This window comes from Coloeus monedula (assembly GCF_965178545.1).
Source record: "Coloeus monedula genome assembly, chromosome: 5".
NCBI classification, from domain to species: domain Eukaryota; kingdom Metazoa; phylum Chordata; class Aves; order Passeriformes; family Corvidae; genus Coloeus; species Coloeus monedula.
In genome coordinates, this window is record NC_138785.1 from 2,269,829 (window position 1) to 2,290,339 (window position 20,511).

Sequence of the window (20,511 nt, forward strand, 5' to 3'; positions counted from 1 at the left end):
TACATCCTCTTTTGAATGTCTCGTATAAAGGGTATCAATAATCTCTGCTGAGCCACCAAAGCCCTTAAATCAGTGGTGGGTAAGACTCACAGCTATAGCTCCCAGGCAGGGAACTTAGCATGAAAATGGAGTCTGTGCTGTCCTCACTGCTCCTTACACTCACTTTTCCTCTCAAACAACACTGCTCTGCTGAGACCATGGAAGCCTGGGGCCCTCTATAATAAAGCTCATCAGGTACAATAGAGAGAACCTGGCAGATATTAAGAGCTGTTACCTAAGAATCTGAAATATTTAGAGGCTAATCTGGTAAGATCAGTACTGTAGCAATGCTCCAGGGCAGCTGATTTTTGAACATTAAACACAGAGTAATGCTTTGCATATCTAAGAAAATAATCCTCCCCCACGCTGTCAAACGCACCAGCAGTAAAATGCAATACTTACAGTCATTAAATGACTTTATGCAAGTCAGCAGTGCTGTGTACACTATTAACAGGTTACCTGTATTCAGCAACAGTGAATCAAAACAATATAGCTCCCAAATTCATTCAAAAGGTAACTTTTTTATTACAATTCATGGGTTTTTAGGGCCAAAAACTTGAGAAAAAAACCCCTATTCATCTGCATCACAAAAACTGGCATGATAAATGATGGGAAAAATAATTAGAGACTTTAGTATTTGGAACTACTGCCTTTTTCCCCAAGGCATCGCAACAGCAAGTGTCGAGTACTATGAACAAAATGCTGCCTATTCCAAAACTATTCATTTGTGAGCAAAACCCTCCCCCATCAAGGCCCTCACACAATAAACATCTGTATTCTGATTAAATGCCAGTCTACTGCATGTGGAGAGGTCACTCTACCGAAGTGTTAACGTTGGCAAAAGATGCTTGCTGCAGAGAAAATGAAAAATTACTTGTCAAAGTAGATAAAAGATCACATTTTGCAGCAAGACTGAGTGACTCCAGGTACTGATGTCAAAGTAGAGGGCCTCAAATTACCAGCTCTTTTGTCATGGAGAGACTCTTGCTTCATTCCTGCTGGATGAAGACCAACAGGCTTTAAAAATAAAATATTCCAAATAAAATGAACTAATTAGAAAAAGAACACAAACCCAAGAGGTATTCCAAATACATAATTCTGTGCTGGTAGTCTCCAGGGAGAGCAGTTGTGATGACTGACACTTATCTTTTTATCCCACAGGCTTTAATTGCTTTTCAGCACACCATAACACAGGTGTGTGTGCATTTATGTGTGCACACGTGCCCAGAGCAGCTCTGCTGAATTATATCCTATATCCATGGAGTCAAAAGGAACAGCTGGAGCTACACACCTTTAATTATTCATGTATGAAAACAGCAAAATTGTATGGAGTTGTTGTGAAAAAGAACAGGGGACTAAAATGTACACCTGTACCTTCATGTCTTCATTTAAAATACAACCATGTCATTTACTGGAAATCTTGTGTTTCAGGGTGAGTCAATTCCTCTTTGCAGCTGAAGGCCTGATTTTGTAAGTTTAACAAGATTTTTCACAAAGCAACAAAAAGCCTTGCAAATGTCATCAGATTAAGCCTTATGAGGATAACTGCATGGATCAAAACCAAGTCTGACACAAATTTTTGCTACGAGCAAACTGATGTCTCAGCTTCCAGTGTTGATGCTTTAAGCACTAACATTTTTTAATTATTTTAGCATTCATCAGAACATGTAAGAAGAGGAATAAAGACACAAGAATTTCATGGAGTGTTAGTAATAAAAGGACAGGCTGTAACACAAAGATGTTACATCAATTAAAATTAACAGGCTCAGGAAACCACACAGTGTACTTTAATGGAGGGAATGCAACTGCCCAATTATTGAAATTAGACTTTATCCCCTTTAATACTCACAATGCTAAAAAACCCTGGGAACAGATTTATATAAATACTATGTAGGGCCTACACGTCCACAAAATTTGCTACTGGGGAACTGTAATCATTGGGTAGGACACAGCCTTCCTTCTTGGCTCTCCTCTCTTAAAATACATTAAAGACAGACATATAAGCAATTTATATAATGGCCACCCAGAGAAGCATGTACGTTTATTTTTTAAATGCTCCCCTTTCATGAGGACCAAGCCTCAAGGTATTTAAAAGCTTTAGCTTATGAAAACAAAGTCACTCTACTTTAAATATTTTAAACAAAAAGGAAAGCAGAAAATTGCAACCCTGTGGCATGACTCAAGAGGAACCACAGAAAAGAAACCTCTCACATAGGAGCCAGGTATGCCCCAAGCAGCCTTAGACAATGTTTGCAAAGCAATTACCACTGTATTTAAGGCACCTTCATTCAGTAACAATTACCTCCAGAAAACCTAGGTGTCATAGGTTAGCAAGCATAGTCCCGGAAGGGATGTCCTTGCTAAGGGGTGCTTACAGTTTCCTCTGGGACCTGATAGAACCTATCAGCTGGCCAGTTTGAATATGGACAATTCTCTAAGCCACTTAAAGTTGTGAACACCTCTGTGATCCACATTTAAGAATAGGCAAACTCCCCCTCCAAGCTCTCTCTCGTTTCTGCCGCTGGCACAGGTGGCTGCAGGCCCCGTGTGGGGGCCAGTGGGCCTGGCCAGGCCCTGCTTGGGCCAGGCCGGGCCGGGCCACGGCCATCCTGGAGCCATGGACCTGTTCCAGCCGTGGAACCCCCCCCACTGCCTTGCCGTGGGCAGCTGGAGCGGCTCGGCTCTCCCCCCTCTCCACTGCGATAAGAAACATTCAACATTCCAGCTGCAAGGCTGCAAGGCCGAGGTGAGATTAACCCTTTTACTGCTGTGAAGAGCTGAAAACCTGAGGGAGGAGAGAGAGAGGAGATGCTTTAAGCTGAAATTCTGTTGTGAAGCTATGATGTATCAGAGTATCCCGTTGTAATTCCATGAAGATATGGGGGCTGGAGTGTTCAACTCGTAAGCAAAAGCACCTGCACTGAGATAGGCAGATGCTGACGCAGCTGTAATTTCATGAGAAGTTTGGACAGGGAGAGATGGAACAGATGAGGACTTTTGCTCCAAATGGGAAAGGAGAAAACCTCAGTTCCTAGAGATGCTCCCAGAGATAGTCTTAACGATGAAGATGAGGAAGACCCTTTGCTCCCAGGGAAGGAGAAGGGCCTCTGTTTTTGTTTCTGAACGGCTCAACCTTAAAATTGTACCCCAAAAACTTCAAGAGTGGACCCTCGAACGTGGGAAAACCAATTGCTATCTGTGTGTGACCTTGAACAAGCTGCAAGTCGGGGGAAGGGACTCACATGCAGGCAGAGAGACTCCTCTTCCTAAATGGACTGAACGATATTTGGAAGTGGGCGGCTGTCTCGTTGTGATACTGTTTTCATAGCATGAGCAAGAAGAGACTTCTCTTTCTAAATGGACTGAACAAGATTATTATTGCAGTGGTAAACAGACTGAACATCTTAAGGGTTGTCTTTTCACATTGTCAGTGGGAGAAGGAAGGAAGGTGGGGGGAGGAGGAGAGTTCTGAAGGTGGTATAATTTTTTTTTTTCCCCTTCTTTTAGGTCTGTTAATAAACTTCTTTATATTCTTTCAAGTTTGGTGCTTGCTTTGCATTTCTCCTAATTCTTATCTCACAGAAGATAAACAGTAATGAGTATTTTGGACCAAACCACTACACTAGGCTAAATCCTCCAGTCTAAAAAATGAAAAGAATAAAATAAATCCAACCCCAAACCCAGTACTGATTTAAAATACATACATTCATTTTTAAAAGGAAGTACTTTCAAATCTATGACTAAACAGGAATTTTCTGTTGTAAAGCAGATATATTATGAAGAAAATAACTGAAACAGAAATTTTTTCTAGAACCTATTTAGAAGAGTGTCCTGGTCACTTTGATGGAATATGATCAATAAATTATGGCAAAAAAAGATGTTTTTAACAAACTACCTTCAAAAGGAATTTAAACAATGATCATGTGATGCCACAGAGCAAGCTGGCCATTTGCTATTTAACGGAATGCAGTTATGAAGGATTTCATATCCCCCAGCTGTGATGCAAATGGCCACAGACAAAATTCCACTTGGCTGTTCCAAGGCATTTAACCACTCTAAGAACCTGACCAGAACAAAAAGCCTTAACAAATACACTCCTACAAATAAACACATGTAAACATTTGCAGAAGTCCTTTCCATATGGACTGCATCTGTTGGGAAGAACACACACACAACTCCAGTGTGACCCACTGTCTCCATAAAAGTGTCTCTGCCCTGATTTCTGCATAAAACAGCTCACAAGGACCTGCAGGCCAATGAGCCTGTAAAGAATCCGCCACAGCAGCTTCCCAGGTAAGTAATAATCAAGCACACAGAGATGTGCTTTTATCACATTATTCATCCTAGACACAGACCTGCTCTGCAAAGAGGCATTGTAAAGTAAATAAAAGACTCTACTTATCCCTGCAGAAACAAATTCCTGACACTCATGATCAAGGAATCCCATCACATTTCATTTCAGCTACAACAAAGAACCCAAACCATATTTCCATGAGGCTAAACTTTCCACTTCCTGCAAGAGTTTCCAAACAAGAACATGCATTTGGAGAAAAAACCAAACCAGCAAATTTCACTGTTAAAACATTACTGTGGTGGGGGACAGAAAACACAAGTGCACTGGATTTGCCTCATCCAACTCCAAGTGCCATCCCAGTGCCAACTGTGGAATGTGAACCAGAGGGAAAAACCCCCTCTTGTAGGCTCTGCCCTTAAATATATGTTAGACACTGCATAAAATAGGCTGGATGTAGTTTTTCAACATATACGTATCTACATGTCAAAATTATCATTACTGTTGCGCTGAGCTCCTGAAAATACAGCAGTTCAGAAAAAGCTGCTACTGTGCTTTGGTTTTTCACAAAAACTATATTTAAGACCTTGTAAACAACAAATAACTATAACATTATAAAGTTCATTTTACCTCAAGCTGGAATAAATAACATTTAAAATGGAAACTTCATTTTCAAATAAAGTTGACTCTGGGAATTCTTGCCAACCCTCCCTGTGGGAAGATGACAAAAGAATATACAAAGGAATCTTATTTACCCTTATTTCTTGTAGACTGTGGAGTGAGCATTACAAATACTGTTTGTTAAGACCTTTGTCTACAAGAGAAAAATGCTCTAGCTTATGTTATTATGGCGGCATAAAACCAAAGTTTATGCTCTCTTAATTCAGTTTAAAACAAAGCGTCAGCTAATTCAAACAGAACCAATTTCCCAGTTTACAGAGCAGTAGGTGGCCACAAAGAAACAGCTACCTCAGTTTTAAAATAAATTAGCTTTTCATTAAGTAAGGGGAGCTTTTATATGCAGACAGGCCTAACATTCCACTTCCCACATGGTTAAGTGTAACATTAATTACCACCGTGCTGGAAGTGCTACATCAAAAGTAACTCCTACTGCCAGTCCCTCACTTAATCATTGATGAGAACTGGAATCAGTGGGACCTTCGAATATTCCAGATTTGCACTGAGGATCATGCATTGTATCATCTTTTCTATAAGAAGTTGAAACCCTATAAATTAGAGTATAAATGTAGTCACACCCCTTAGTGATGTGGTTATAAACATCAGACAGATTTAAGCTCATTTTCTGAAGACCCACACACAACTAAATGAGGTACAACCACCAATTCACTTAATCACAGTAGGTACCACCTTTTAATGACTCTACTTCATTTGGTAACAGGACAATCAAATCACTTATTCTCTACTCCAGGGACTAAGACTCCAGGCACCTGTGATGGCAATACTAAGTATCAGAATATGGCATTTAAATGCTGGATGTTTTTCCAAATTAAAAACCTAAATTAAACCAAAAAGAAGTGCTAAGACACCAAGTCTTCTCTTGAAGCAGACTGAGTCTACATCTTCTGCAAATCACTTCTTGATTATGCTCTGTATTACTCTAATATACAGTAGCCCTTGGAGACCAAAAAATGGTTTATTCTGAAGCGATGGCAGCATTGGCAGGCCATGGACCTGCTCCAGCAAAAAATTAGTTCCAGGACAATAAAGTCAACTTCATGGAAAATTCTGTATTTTATGGAATTAACTATTACTTTCTCATGTTATACAGTACCACTGTAAATTCAGCTTCTCCCTTCCTTTATCTGATAGGGGTTTTTTATATCTATGCAAGCAAAGAAGGCTAAAGCCAATTTCATAGGATCAGATCCCCAAATTTTCTGTTACCAGCTTTGAGAAGAAGACCTAAAATGGATGCGACCAACCTAAAGCATAATTATAATGACACCTCTGTCCTTGGTGCCCTCTTTAACAACCATGAATCCTGAATATCCTGAATGGGAGCAATAGGAGCATCCCAGAGACCAGCTCCATCCGTACCACTGCAGTTTGTCCCCTCCCAATTTCTTTATGGGAGCAACAGGGGAAAAGTAGGGACTGAGTCTGTTTCTTATACTCACAGCAAAGGTGAAAAAGCACTGTCTGAAAAGTCTCAAAGAAGAAAAAAGTCAGGTTAGGTAACTGGTCTCCTGTTTTCATCTGTGTGGCGCTGCCGACACCCATCCATCAAATCCAGTGAACAAAACCTCGCTGTAACCTGGAGAACCAAATGCTTCTACAATTACCCAGGACAACATCTAAGAAGTAGGAGCTCTCAGTAAGTTAACAGAGCGTAAGACTGAGCAACTCAAAGTACTATGCCCAGACAGAGTGTTCCCATAATGATCCCACTCCATCTCTATCCACTGGGCTCGGCTCAAAACCATCTGTATTATTTTTGGAGCGAATGTGCCTTCCCCCTCTATCAATTAACTATCACAGTAAGTCATGCTACCACAGCTGAAGACAACTATAAATTACTGTCATTTTCCCAACATGCAAGCTCACAAGTGAATGATGATCCCAAATGATTCCAAGTGTTTGTTTTACAAAAACCAGGGAATGCATATTGACTTAATAGATGACAAACTTGAGGCTTATGATGAGAAACTGCCATTGTCTTCTAATCACAGTCTCACAATAAATGAAAATTAGAGAGCTTGTCCTGTCCCCTGGGACCATTTGTAAGATTGTAATTAGCTCAGTGACAACCCACATAAACTTGGAAGGAAAGGCTGCAGGAGAGAGCTGAAGCCAGTCTGTATTCACAAACTGAGACTACTAGCTGCAGTTGAAATCTCTTTCTAAATATTCCTCTCATTTAGCACATCCAGTAACTCCCAAAATCCGTATATGCTACAGAAGATAGCTGCAAGCCAGTCAGCTGCAATTATGGTTATAGATCATCAACCAAGTCCTTCCCAGCAAGACTGCACAGTCAAATTCAACACCATCCCAGCACTAGCACCATCGACATCAGACCAAGCATAAATTGCTGAAACACAAATAAATAACACTCAAGGTCCCCCAGTAAATAAATGCACACCAACTCTGTTAATTAAACAGCACTGCTTGGGTGGTACAATTGCTGAGACACGAGTGCTACTCACTGCTGTGCAGCACAAGGGCAGGAGCTGTGGATTTGATTACAATGCAATACCAGAACATCTTCAATGCACAAGTATGAGGAGCAGAGTATCATGCTTGGCCCAGTGTGGCTGGAATGAGGAGCTGGATGCATTTAAAGGAGACAGACATGTAGAGGACAAACTAAAATTAGAAGCACATTCCCATGGGCAGTCCATGAGAATACTAACACTCTGCTGAAGCCACTATAAAAAGAACTTCCAAATTTGGAAGGTGACTAGGAGGAAAGAGGTATCATTAAATCCCTCTCAACTGAAAAAAATGCCTGGATCAGCAGTTTTTTAGGAGCAGGAAAATCTTCAGTGCCGAAGTCTGAAAAAGCCCAGCCTGAACTGAGCAATTATGAACTATTTATCCACTGCCAGTGATGGGGGTTGGTGGTATTTGCAGGGTCAGAGCATTCACTCCATGCCAGGATGCAGCATGGCAGTGGAAAGCTGAGGAGCAGACCAGCTTGCATCCTTTGGAATGCCATGGCTTTGACAGATACTCCCAACAGCACAGCAACAAAATCAGGATGAAAAGGGAATGTGTGACTTTTTAAAGGCAAAAGTTTGAAGGAACAAGCAAAATCCTGAAGGACACTTGAAACACTTGCTACAAGCCAGGGGTGGTTAGGAGGATGTCTGTCAGCCTGGAACTCATTGGTGCTGTCCTCTGGCCCTCAGGCACCAGGGGATGATGAGCCTGGCTGGGAACAGCCTCTCACACCCCCACCATGCACAGGAAAGGGTGACATCTCAGCAGAGCTATGGACATCCTGAGCCAAGCAGGCAGCCCAAGTCCTGATTTCCCACGTGCTGTTTCCAATATATAATGTCTAAGATACCATAATATCTGTTACTGAAAGGGCATTCCATTAGTAAAGATGCAGAAGATGCATATGAAATGCAAAATGCCAGCAGAAAAGGGATTTCTGTATGTGAATGGCACAGACAAGTTTAGCCTATAAAATGCACTTCCAAATCCACACCTTGCAACTACGGAAATCCTGCATTCCAAAGAGTCTGTCCCCATTTATACAGTTTTTAGTCGAATTACACTTTCTTTAGGAATTCATATCACAATATTTAAAACTGAAAGCAAATGGAATTTTAAGAAAAGAACAAAAACATCCAAACAGGGATGCAGCTGTATTTGGGAATATCCACTTTTCCTTCCAGTACCTGGTTTTCTGATCAGCAGGAAAGACTGAAATGAGTCTTCTCCAGGGTGCAAGTGGCAAGACAAGAGGCCACAGACACATGCTGGAGTCTGGAAAATCCCAGCTAGGCACAGAGGCACATTTATTTATTTATTTATTTAATTTCTATGCATAGGAAGGTGGTCAAACACTGGAGTGGTGCCTGGAGTGGCTATGCAATCTCCCTCCCTGGAGAGACTCCAAATGCAGCAGGATGGGCTCTGAGTAACCTAATTCTACCCTGAGCACGGAGTTGGGACTGGATAACTTCCAGAGATCCCTTCCAACCCACATGGTTCCATGATCCGTGGTACTTTTTTGCAGGGGCTGGGTATGTAAGTAAAGCAAGATGTCTGTGCAGATGGGAGTAGCCCCACAGATTGTCCCTCCTAATGAGCTTCCTAGCTTGGTATTGCCTCTGGAAAAGGAGCAAACACATTCCAAAGCTCCACAGTGAGCTCCCAAAGCACCACTCCTGATTTATGGTCGCAAAGTCAAAACATAATCCACAGTCCAAAGTCAGGAGACCTTCCTTTTGCCTCTTACTGCTCCCAGCTCACGTGCCCAGGGTTTGCTCATCTCTTTCCTTCTCTCTGCCCCCATGTCTGAATAGATCCTTTTCTGCTTGCCACAGGAAAATGGGAGGGTTAAGGTGGGATGCAGCTCTCAGGTGGCACAGACAGCCCAACACATTCTCCTTGGAGGGACCTTTTCCAGAAGCAGGGTGACAGGGTGACATCCTGGGTGACAGCTCACCCACCATGCATTAGGATGACAAACACTCCAAATGGGCAGATTCAGGCTGCCTGGGAGACAAATGCTGCATGGATGATAACTCCTTATTTTCTCTTGGGAAAGGGAACAGACCAAGACAAAAGTGCCCCACAGAGTGTGGCCAGCCCAGAGGCACAAATGTCAAGGCTGGGGCAGGATTATCATGGAAAATGCATGATAACAGTTTTACCACCCCTGCAGGAGCTGCTCTAATGCTGTCCAGTGACACCCATCCACACCATCCAATACACTGCAACCTTTTTTCAGCTGGGGGTTGGTTTTTCCTTGCCCCCAGATCAAGTAAAGATTTCCAATATTTGGGTATCAATCCAAGAACCAGTACAAAATTCACCTATTAGACCATCAGCAACACCGTAAAAGCAAAGGGAACGGAACTTACAATATCCCCTAAAAATACTCTAAAAATGTCTGTGCTAGCTTTACTGAAAGAAAAAGCTTAGTTTAGCTGAAGTACTAGAGATCTCTGTTTTTGGAGGAAAGGGTCCAGAGGAAAATTACATATTTGTGGTTTAGCTGGGAGTCATGATGTCTATCCGTATGCATAACATGTGGTTGCAGATTCATAATAAACAAAGCTTCCAAACAACAAAAAAATGTGAGTTCCCAAAGATCCATCTTGTGTGTGCAGAGAGAGAGCAATTCATTTCAGTTGAGCTTATTTCCATGGCTCTCGAAGTCAGCAATGAAGCCAATTATGAAACTCTTCACTCCAGGAAACACATATAGAAAGTAAAGCAGAACAAGAGATGAAAATACAAGTGGGAAGTGTGGCAGCCATCCGAGCCCTCACCCCCAACAGCAGGATCCTCAAGAGAGGTGTTTAAATTCCACTTCCCGCTTCTGTGGGTTACTCTATTTTACATTTCAAATGACTTGCTGCAAAAGTGGAGTGGACTTCACATACAGAAAAAATGTTTAAGAGACTCTGGATACACAATGAAAGAATTTTCATGCATTTAAGGAAACATACAAACACAGCTATAAAGCAGGGATGGAAAATGCTTCAAGACCTGGTTCACACTTGATTTATACTGAATCATTACCTATTTTGGTGCAAATTAGGCATATACTTTCTGAGGCAAAAAATTACAAACTTGGTGGCAAATCTTAGTGAAACCTCATTTCCTCGGTCTATTATGGATGCTGCTACAGTTATCAGGGATATTACAGCCAGCAATGCTTCACTTGAGCTAAAATAACCTTGTGCTCCATTAAAAGGAAAGAGAATTAATGTAGCATGGCAAAGAGTGGTGTCATTGTCTGCACTCAAAGACATTTTTATGCTCCACAGTAACCCTGAAGAGCGAAACTTAAAGATGCAATGCCACTTTTAGCAGAATGAAAGGATTCTGCTGCAAGCAAAATGGACAAAAGCTCTAACACCCAATAAAGCTGCCTTCCCCCTTCTCTGCTGGCACACTCAGACCACATTATCTGATGCTTCATATGGCTCATGTTGAAAAGCACTGACACATTGATTAGCACTAAACAACTTAAAGTCTTTTAACTGTTGGGGGATTTTGATACTCCACTCACTTCAAGGCCACCAACAGCTCTACAGAAAGCCCTTCCACACCAAATCCTTACAAGAACAGCAGTGAAAACCTTCAGGCTTTTCCTCTTAAACACCAACATACATTCACAAGAACTTCACCAACTAAAAGGAATCAGATGCAAAGCAGTAACAAAAACTGCTGAGAAGGAGAAAGCCTGCAGAAAACCCAGCTGCAACAAACCCCACTATGCCCCCCTGTGTGCTCTTGCCTGGTTCAGTTGCGTTCCAGTACATTTAATTTCACAAATAGCAACTGCAAAACCAGCTTCTATATCCTGTTGTTGCACTTCACTAGTCAGCTACTTGCTGTAGCCACGGCTGACTTTAAACATTTAATCTGTTATTTTATAATACTCATTAAATTGGCTTTTACATTAAGTATGAAATCATGTTGTAACACCCGTTTATTTGGTTTCTTGATGTTTTATTTTAATTGTCTCAAGGACTATGGTTCACCTTATTCATCAGGGAAATTGCAAATTTAATTAACTCAACACAATGGATGAGTTTTAAAATTGTTGAAGTGATCAGCTCATCTAAGCAATAAAAATAATTAAAGGAAGTGAGGTTCTCTAATGCATCAGTCCCACATAAACTAGAGCTTTATATTAAGAGCTCTATTTATTTATTTATTTGCATAGCTATAGTTAATATATCCCCGAGGACCAATTTATGTAGCTGGGAATTGGTTTGATTTTCACTGCATCAGGAAAGAACTATATATTTTTGATGTAAAGAGTGAAACCTTAAATGAACCTCAGAAAAAATATTGTGCTTAAGAACTACATCCACTTGACCTGAACAGGCCTGATTTTCACCCTGTGTTTGGTTTATAGAGTAACTTAACTAATACCAGCTCAGCTACTCACAACCGTGCCACACTAAGACAAATGAAATTCAGAAGAGAGTTACTGCATCCATATTTTCTGTATATTAACAGTGTTTCTCTTGAGATTCTTGGGACTCCATGAAGTGCCATGCACATACTTGGCAAATATAATCATAAAGGACATATTGTCGTGCATAAAGGACACAAACCCCCCACATATCTTTAATTGCCCTCTTTTCAAAAAGGATAAGGCAATATGCAGTTTCTTATTTTCCCCCACATGAAGAATTTAACGACTTCGATGCTCATGTTTTGTGTTATGGTGGGGAGGCAGAGTAACCCCCAAATGCAGGCTTTTCCTCCTTTCCTTGTGGTAAAAGGAGTAAGTAAGCTGGACACAACCACAGAGTGTGGTGAGGAGCAGTGCCAAGTTTGGGGGCTATCAATTTCCTCAGCCATTGATGACAAGTTCCCAGCTCAAAGCATGGAAATGAGCAGACTCCAAACAGACACCAACACACTCATGAAAGCAGATTAGGGATTTGTCTTTTTCCCCTGTGTCCCAGCCTGTTCTGCATCTAGGCTGCCTCTTGGCCTGCTGCAATGGCAGCCTGCCTTGGAAAGACACTGCCCCATGTTTCCACCTGCTGGTGCAGCTCCAGCTCTTTGTGGAGGAGAGACCTTCCTGCTCTCAGAGCACAATTGTGGCAATGCCATAGCTCCAGCCCCGCTGAGGCCAGACAAGCAGATCCACAGGAACAGGCTCAGGCCTATCGGAGGTGACCCAGCCCCATCTCTGCCTGGCAGTCCTATTTACCTCTAAGTACCCTGACTTACAGAGCCACTCAGGGACAGCCTGGCCTCATGCCAAAAGAACTTCATTTATCACCTGAAGGGCTGCCACATGTCAGTAAAATCTGCTGCTGCCTTTGGGGAAGGGATGAAGACTGATCAGACTCGAGCCTGATGTTGCTGGCTAATGGACCCAGCCTGCCTGCCATAGCTTAGACACTGTAACGTAAGGCCAAGGGAGGAGGTGGCAGAGGCAGGCAATGATGGGCTGTAAGGAAATGGGAATGCAAAGCCAGCAGAAGCCCTCCAGTAGTTACAGAGACATCTCAACAGTCTAACTCCCATTAGGAAAATATTACCCAGACTCAGCACAAACCCTGCCAGAGCAAACTCCACTTGGAAAAAAAAACTCCATGGTTTTACCAGGTTTGAATCAGCAATTTTCTAGACTGGGCTGGAGCTTGCATCATCAGGATAATGCAGATTTTATCATTATTTGGGATCTCATAAACCAAAATTAGCAAAGCAGCTGTAAATCAATGCCAAAACTCGTAACAAGATGGTGCAACAGTGTTACACCACCGAAATTATATGAATTGCAAGACTAGAAATCAGAGTGCTAAAAATCAACTTTACCTAAAGTTAAAAGAGGACCAAGAAATCAAAAATTCACCAAAAGAAGATAAACGAGAGAAACCAGGAAAATGACACTGGATTTCTTGGTGAAGAGATGGTTACTTTCCTCACCAATTTTTTTCCAAATTTCTAAATTAAAAAATTTGGAGCATTAGTACACATGGAACTGCTGGAAAAGTAATAGTTACCCAAGATGACAAATCCTCCACAGGTATTTGCTCAGCAAAGGAAGTAAGCTTTTAATGTAACTTGATGTGCAATCTCACAAAGAAAAAGCACTAGGTTCTCCGAACAGCAAGGCTTAACCTACATTTCCATCCATTTTAAACTCTCTGTAAAAAATCAACCCTATATGCACTGATGTACAGCCATGTCACCATGGTAAGAACATGAGAAACACAGCAATTCTGCAAATCTCCCTAGTGCACAAAATCCTGCAGCCCAGGAGCTCTGTTACCACAGGAACATGAGCTGTGTTTGCCTAGAATTTTCCTACCGCAGTGTAGCAGAGGCCAGATTACTCAAGCAAAGCTGGAAGAAGAGAAAATACCAAAATTGCGAAGACTGACTGGGAAGAAAGGATTCTGAGGCCTCTCAAAGTTTCTTCTCAAGGCCTGGAAGTTCAGCTAATGGCTTTTGCCTCATTTTAATTCCCGAACAAAATTCAGCAGGGCTCGCTTTCTACTACAATGATACAAACAACTAAGGTAACAAGAGGCAGAAATCTCAACAATGATATTGGTGAGGAGTAACTGTAAATGGAAGTTGTTGGGTATGCCCACCCCCTGCCCTGGAGGGATCTCTGCTGAGATAAGAGATTTCATAATCGCCCAGCAGGACTCCCTGGAAAGGCAACCACTTCTTTGGTCATGGTGAGAAAAGACAGACCCACAATCCTTTAGGAGACCCTGTGCAGATCCCCTGTATCCCTATAAAAGCTAAGGCCTCTGCCCCTGTGGAAGGGAGCTCTCGTCCCTGGCTTTCCCCTTCACCGGAGTACGGACCAGCAATAAAGCTCCCTTTGTGCGGAACCAGCCACACGAGCCTCTCATCTCTCTCTCTCTCTGGTCTGGCTTGGCCTGGAGGCTGCCCTGCAGAGCTGAGCTGGAATCACGAGCTGATATCACTAAAGAGCTGACAGTCTCTGCAAGGGCCCTCCTGCCAGCAGCTGAGGGAAGACACCGGGCCTTGGGAAGGCGATTCCTTTCGAGACCATCTCCCCGGACCGGTCACCTCTTCCTGGGTCAGAGCCACTGACCCCATCACCAGCTCTAATAGAAAAGGATGAGGAAATTCTGTGGGTTTTAAACAAACTTTCACATATATATTACTTAACTGGGAAACAGAGATTTGAAAAAGGAGAACAGAAAATACTGTTTGTAATCCACTTTCCTTTTTTTTTCTACACCATTCACTAGGCATCATAACTAGAAGGCTGGACATAGAAGAAACCATAGATTTATTAAAAGGATGAATAAAAGAAAGCGATGCTGGAAAATGAACTGAATTAGTTCTATGCAAAGCGGTGTCTGCACAGCAAAGTTCAGCTTTCAGAGAGGTACTGGAGCCCTGCTCGTAGAAGAAGTGAAACCAATTTCAAGGAAGATTTTCATGACACTTCTTGGCTATGACCATGAACAGTAAGGACTGCACAGAAACAGAATCACTTAACATTTGGCCTTTCTTCAACAATATTTAGTTTCCCAACAATAACTGCCTGTACATGGTTCTGAATAGCAGGAATAAATACGTCTTGAGGAATAGACAGTTCTGAGTATAAAGCTTAAAAAAAGAATCCACACTATAAGTCAGAGAACATCATACCCCTAAGTTATCCTCACTCTTCCATTGCCAAAAAACTGTCTCCCCTTTTAAGGCTGATACACATTCTTGGCTAAGTGGAAGGAAGACCTCTTAGCTTCCCTTCCAACACTTGTCTGGTGGGAATAATCAGTGATTTAATTTTTCATACGTGAATTCAGAACTTGGTATCTTTCCTAGTTCAGAATCACTCCTTCAGTAGAAATGCCTAAGAAGAATTAGTCTCTCTCCAAACATATTTAAATACTTTCTTTGTGAATATTTGGTAAATACCTTGATTCATTAAATAATAATCTGATTTCATAAATATTTCCAGAAAGCCAGCAGAAAATATGTTCGTTTCCTCAGGTTTTATTGTTTGCAGTGATTACTCTGGGAGATTCAAATCAGGAACTGAAGTGAAAATATTTTCGTATGTGTCTCCTTACTTTCCACATTTCAAAGTTTTATCTTTCTGAAAGAAAAAATTCTGCTTTACTCACATCCAGTTTTAAGATTCGTCTGCCAATACCAGAGGAACTTCTGAAGTTTAGGACCTATGACTACAGACTACAGTGGAAAGCTTTTGTCAAATGTCATCCTAAGATTTCCTAACTGCATTATGGCACTCATTAAATAGACCCGCCATCCAATCAGATATGAACTAGATAGAAATACGGCATCATTGGGAAGCTAAAATACAGGTATGTTGATTGTTAAGAAGTTTAGTCCTGAAATCTTTCTTATCCTCATGAAATAACTAAATACTAAGTATTTTTCTGGTTAGGTACTAATTGGATGCCTAACTTGGAAACACAAAACCAGTGATCTGCAAAAGTTTTTGAAAATTCTCTATTTTCACAGCAAAGATAATTGGAAAATATTTCCGGTGTTAAGATTATTTTTTTAACTTTTTCTCTAAAGAAATAAATCTTGCTCATTTGAAAAATACAATGTGTTTACTCACAGGCTAAAATCAAAAAATGTGACTCACCACAGCTGTGCTGCTTTATTCTGACTGGAGAAAAGTATGAAAAAGGTAACTAAAGAGGGGTTTTCACCCTGGAGTATCTGGTACAGGCTAAGACTTGGAAGGTAATTAATAGAAGAGATCATACAACACCATAAAAAAGGAGTACTATTATTATATGTGTATTACTTTAGTAAAAAAGTTACCCTGGAACTGACACCTTCACACTAAGTCACTTTTTGAAGGGACATTTAATCAAGCTAACTAGGAAGAATAAAGAATAGGCCTGAACTACCAGAGAAAGGATTAGTGAAGTCTAATTTCAGAAATCTGTCGCTCTGCAATGAATATGTAATTTAAAAAGACGAGTAACTAAAAAAAAAGCTACATGGGAGGAAAGTGAAGAAAACTATGCATGTCATCTTTGAGAAACCACCCAATCAATTAAACTAGATCTCTGCTATCCTACAGAAATCACACTGGAAAAAACAGTTATCATTTTTTTCTTATTTTTCCTAACTTAAACATACTCATTGTCAGAGCTGAGCTGCCTTCCTCTGGCACACTTCCTTTTTCACTCTCAGTGCTTCCTGGTGTGATGCAGCTCCATTATTCACCAGAGGTAACAGTTTAAAGGGGGATATGGTAGTGACCCAGGCGTAAGAGCTCCAGTGGGCTGCTAGCAGCACTTGGAATGATTTTAGGGTCATCATTTAGCTGCCTGAGGGCATGGCTGCAGGAGAAGGAATAGGACAGAATACAATGCCTGCTGCCAAACCTGGGCATGTTAATTGCAGGTCATGAAAATCTTCTCTCAGACAGATGTAGAACACGGCAGCTTTTCTGAAACAGGAGCGGAACACTTTGTCCATTATCCCATGAACTGTGCACCTCGGTGCAGGTGGTGATGCACACAGTTCGTGCAGATTTGCAGAGCCCTACCTGCCTGTCACCAAGGCTGTCATTGCCTGTTTGCACTCCAAGCCAAACATCACAGATACAAACTGTGCATGTGGAACAGCTGGTCTGCCACAGAGGAGCTGAACTCCATCCTACACTGCTCCAAGCCACTCAACAAGGTGAAGATTTGTGACCACATAGAACCAATTTAGACTTTTGTTTCAACTGAGTTCTGTGCATTTCAGCCCTTCCCCTGCACCAGTTCACTATTGTCTTTTGTTCGTCTTGCCTGGCTTGTGGAAGCTCACAAATACATTCTGGTTCCAGCAAGGCCCAGGTGAATGACTCTGGAGTCTGACTACACCATATGTGTAACCACAGCTGCAGAAGGGCTGCAACACCTCCCCAAAAGGAGGACAACGTTCCCTTATTTCTCACCACTTTGCAATGCAAAACCTTTGGTGGGATAAAATAGCACAGATAACACTCCTCTTCCTCCTTAACCAAATTTCTAGGTCAAACCTGTAAGCTTAAGAGAGATGCCACAGAAATTTGACATGTCATTTTGAGCTGTGGTACACTCGTCTTCACTTTCTATTTATCATTAAAACGAAGGAGCTGATTTCATCCCAGGCAACCAAAGAATTTTATTAGTCTAAAAATACCACAAAGGACAGGAAATTCCCACCCTTCTGCAGAAGTCTCAGGTACAGCAAATATCCTTGCGAGAGATACCCTTGGTATATAATTTGATGTTGGAAAAACTTAAAAACCCAGCTACAGTTCCCTTAAGATCAAGGTACTTACCTGTTTACACTGTTTCTAAAGCAAGGAGACAGACACACCTCCACAACACTTTATTTTTTGCTTTACATGGTTAGAAAACACAGCTCTGGAAATAAAAGGAGCAGAGCTTTCTTCATCAATGGAAGGACAGAATCTCAACACAAAACACAGTATAAAATAAGCATCTCACTAAAACCAGCACTAACTATTGACATTGGTCTGGCTCACTGTGCAACAGACACTGTCCGCTGAAATTCTTCTGCAGGTCTCCAAAAGTCATGAGCAATCCTGGAAAAAACCCCACTACACACTGCTCAAAAAGCCCCCAAACACCTGGCACAGAGAGCTCACCGATGGCAGAGCAATGGCTCAAAGATGAGAACACCGCACGGTGCTTTAGGTGATCCAACAGAATATTGCATCCCATAACAGAATTCCTAAGGAGCACCACATTATAAAGAAAGAGCCTTGCCTGGAGATACTTGCACTTGACTTCTCTGAGCTGCTCTTTGTATTTATTAATTTCCATTTCCCCTAAATTTTCTAATCTGATAAATACTGTACTAGGCAATGAAATGTTCCTACCGATATTAGGATGCTTCAGGAGGCGACAGATTCTAGCTTCTCTTTCCAGTTTCTGGTGATCTGCAACAAAAGAAAGCAAGACAGTTGCTGTTACTATGAAGATTGACATAGTTTAGTGTATTTGCTTTAGAGAAGCAAAACCAGTACATCATCTAATGTGATCTTTAAAAAAAAAACCCTTTATTTAAATCCACTCATATTTTACATCCAAACTGTAATATTGAATTGATTATTTTTAACCTTTGGGTAGAGCAGGAAGCTGGAGCTCTGGACTTGTACATCACCAAGCCCTAACAACATTTCTGGAGATAAAATACTACCGCTTGTGTCAAGCTCTGTTTTCTACAATAAACAACACAAATACTCCAAGATACTAACTCTGGAAAATAGAACTGTTTGAAATTTAAAAAATATGCTTTGAACCTTGAAAATACTAAGAAATGAACAAGTTTAGGAAAAGGTGCTTTGGATGACAACTCTAAAGAGTCAAAAATTCAGCATCAGATATTAAAATTAGAAAGTTCAATCCTTACTGCAAAGTGTCCAGTTAGATATTTAGGTTTAAAAGAACTATAGCAGCAGATTTAAAATAAAACAGAGAAAGCAAACACCATCTTTAAAATACTTAACACGTCAAGTTTCTTAGAACACTTTTTAAATCCCGAGGGAAGAACAAGAAGGAAAACTTCTTTAATTTTTCTGTAATTTGTACTTCCTAATATTTGCAGTCAACTGTAACAATAACTGAATCAATTTTACATTGTTAACAGTTCAGATTATTTTTTTATGCTTTAAAGAACTGGGATAGTTCTTGAGCTAGCCACTGCTTGTCAACTGACCCATCATACTTTTTGAGGCCGCAGAGCCTCCACCACTTGTGTAAGAAAATCTGTCAACTTAGCCTTCTTCCATGGTTACCTTAATGTTTATTAAAAAAAAAAATCAGACGTTAAAAGCATTAAAAATATATATAAATCTGCAAGATAAGCTTAAAGCTCTTTTTTTAAAGTTAAGCTCTGCCACTGAGGTTTCCCGTTAAGATTTTTTTAATCCAGTTGCAACAAGACTGAAACATAAGCACAGACATCTACAGTTCCAGCACCTTCATGTCCAGCAGCCCTGGCTGTAACTTAATCATGGACTGAGCACTTGGCACATTATCCAGAGCTAGCAGGGAGATGATCTGAAAGGCAAACTGAACTAACATGGGGTGAGAACAAAGATGAAAATGAGAACGCTGCCTCAAAAGCAAAGAAACCGTCCAGGGCTGTGGGTTGTTTAGCATAGGAGCTCTATCACTGGTGCACTACCAGCTCTGCTTTCGAAGGCTGTTCTGTACCACCCCCAGCTATATTTACAGGATCCCCCAGCACAGCCAGAAACCTGGAAGGTGTCCGAGAGTCTTCTGTGAAGTGCTAAAAACATCCTGTGTTGACTCTTCGCGGCAACACAGATATAATAAAAAACTTCATCTCCAGCTTTGAATATGAAGTATAAACATTTGAAATTTCTTTGCTATTAACTGCTGCATCACAGCTTCTGAACTGACACCGGGTATGATTAATATTCAGCTCTCCTTTGCAGACATGACAGTGGGTTCAGGTAACAAATACTAGAGCTGAACACTTTCAGGTATGAGGAGAGGCTAAAAAGCTATTGCATGGTATAAGAACAATAACTGTATTGATTAAAAAAGCACGCCTGATATTTTTCAAATCACAGCAAAAATATCTTAGAGATGCTGCTGGATGCACTGCAATATATGAAAGTTACATCTACACCATCATCATCATTTTTATCGACTCCATTATAAATTCCCAGGTTTTCACTCCAAACTGAACCAGTATATTGATGGATGCCAATGAGGTGTTCTCTGCTGTCATGTAATTAGAATAGTGAGCTCTGTGCATTTAACTCCTTCAGTTGCTTGTGTCACAATAATTGCTAACACACCTGCTGGGTGACTGGAGGTACCTCACAGCCTGCACATTGTGCTGTGAGGCAGCACAAAGAACATTAAATACTCCCTGAGTCAGGGATTTATGTGGACATTAAGGTCGAGAAGATGACAGTGGCACTTCCAAAGAAATAGAGTATGCCTTAGTGTTGTTAGAGGAGTAAGTCTGCAGTGTGTGTTTGGGGGTGG

At 41.1% G+C, this 20,511-nt stretch overlaps 1 protein-coding gene across 7 annotated transcripts in view; it reads right to left on the bottom strand.

Moving 5' to 3' along the window:
• The window catches only part of CAMK2D (calcium/calmodulin dependent protein kinase II delta), a 124,488-nt gene that overhangs the window by 57,711 nt on the left and 46,266 nt on the right, over nt 1–20,511 (bottom strand). For all 7 annotated transcript variants that reach the window (XM_082282533.1, XM_082282528.1, XM_082282532.1 and 4 more), the window contains exon 4: nt 18,366–18,425. In XM_082282533.1, coding sequence (XP_082138659.1) covers nt 18,366–18,425 — 60 coding nt within the window. The remainder of the gene's footprint in view (nt 1–18,365; nt 18,426–20,511) is intronic.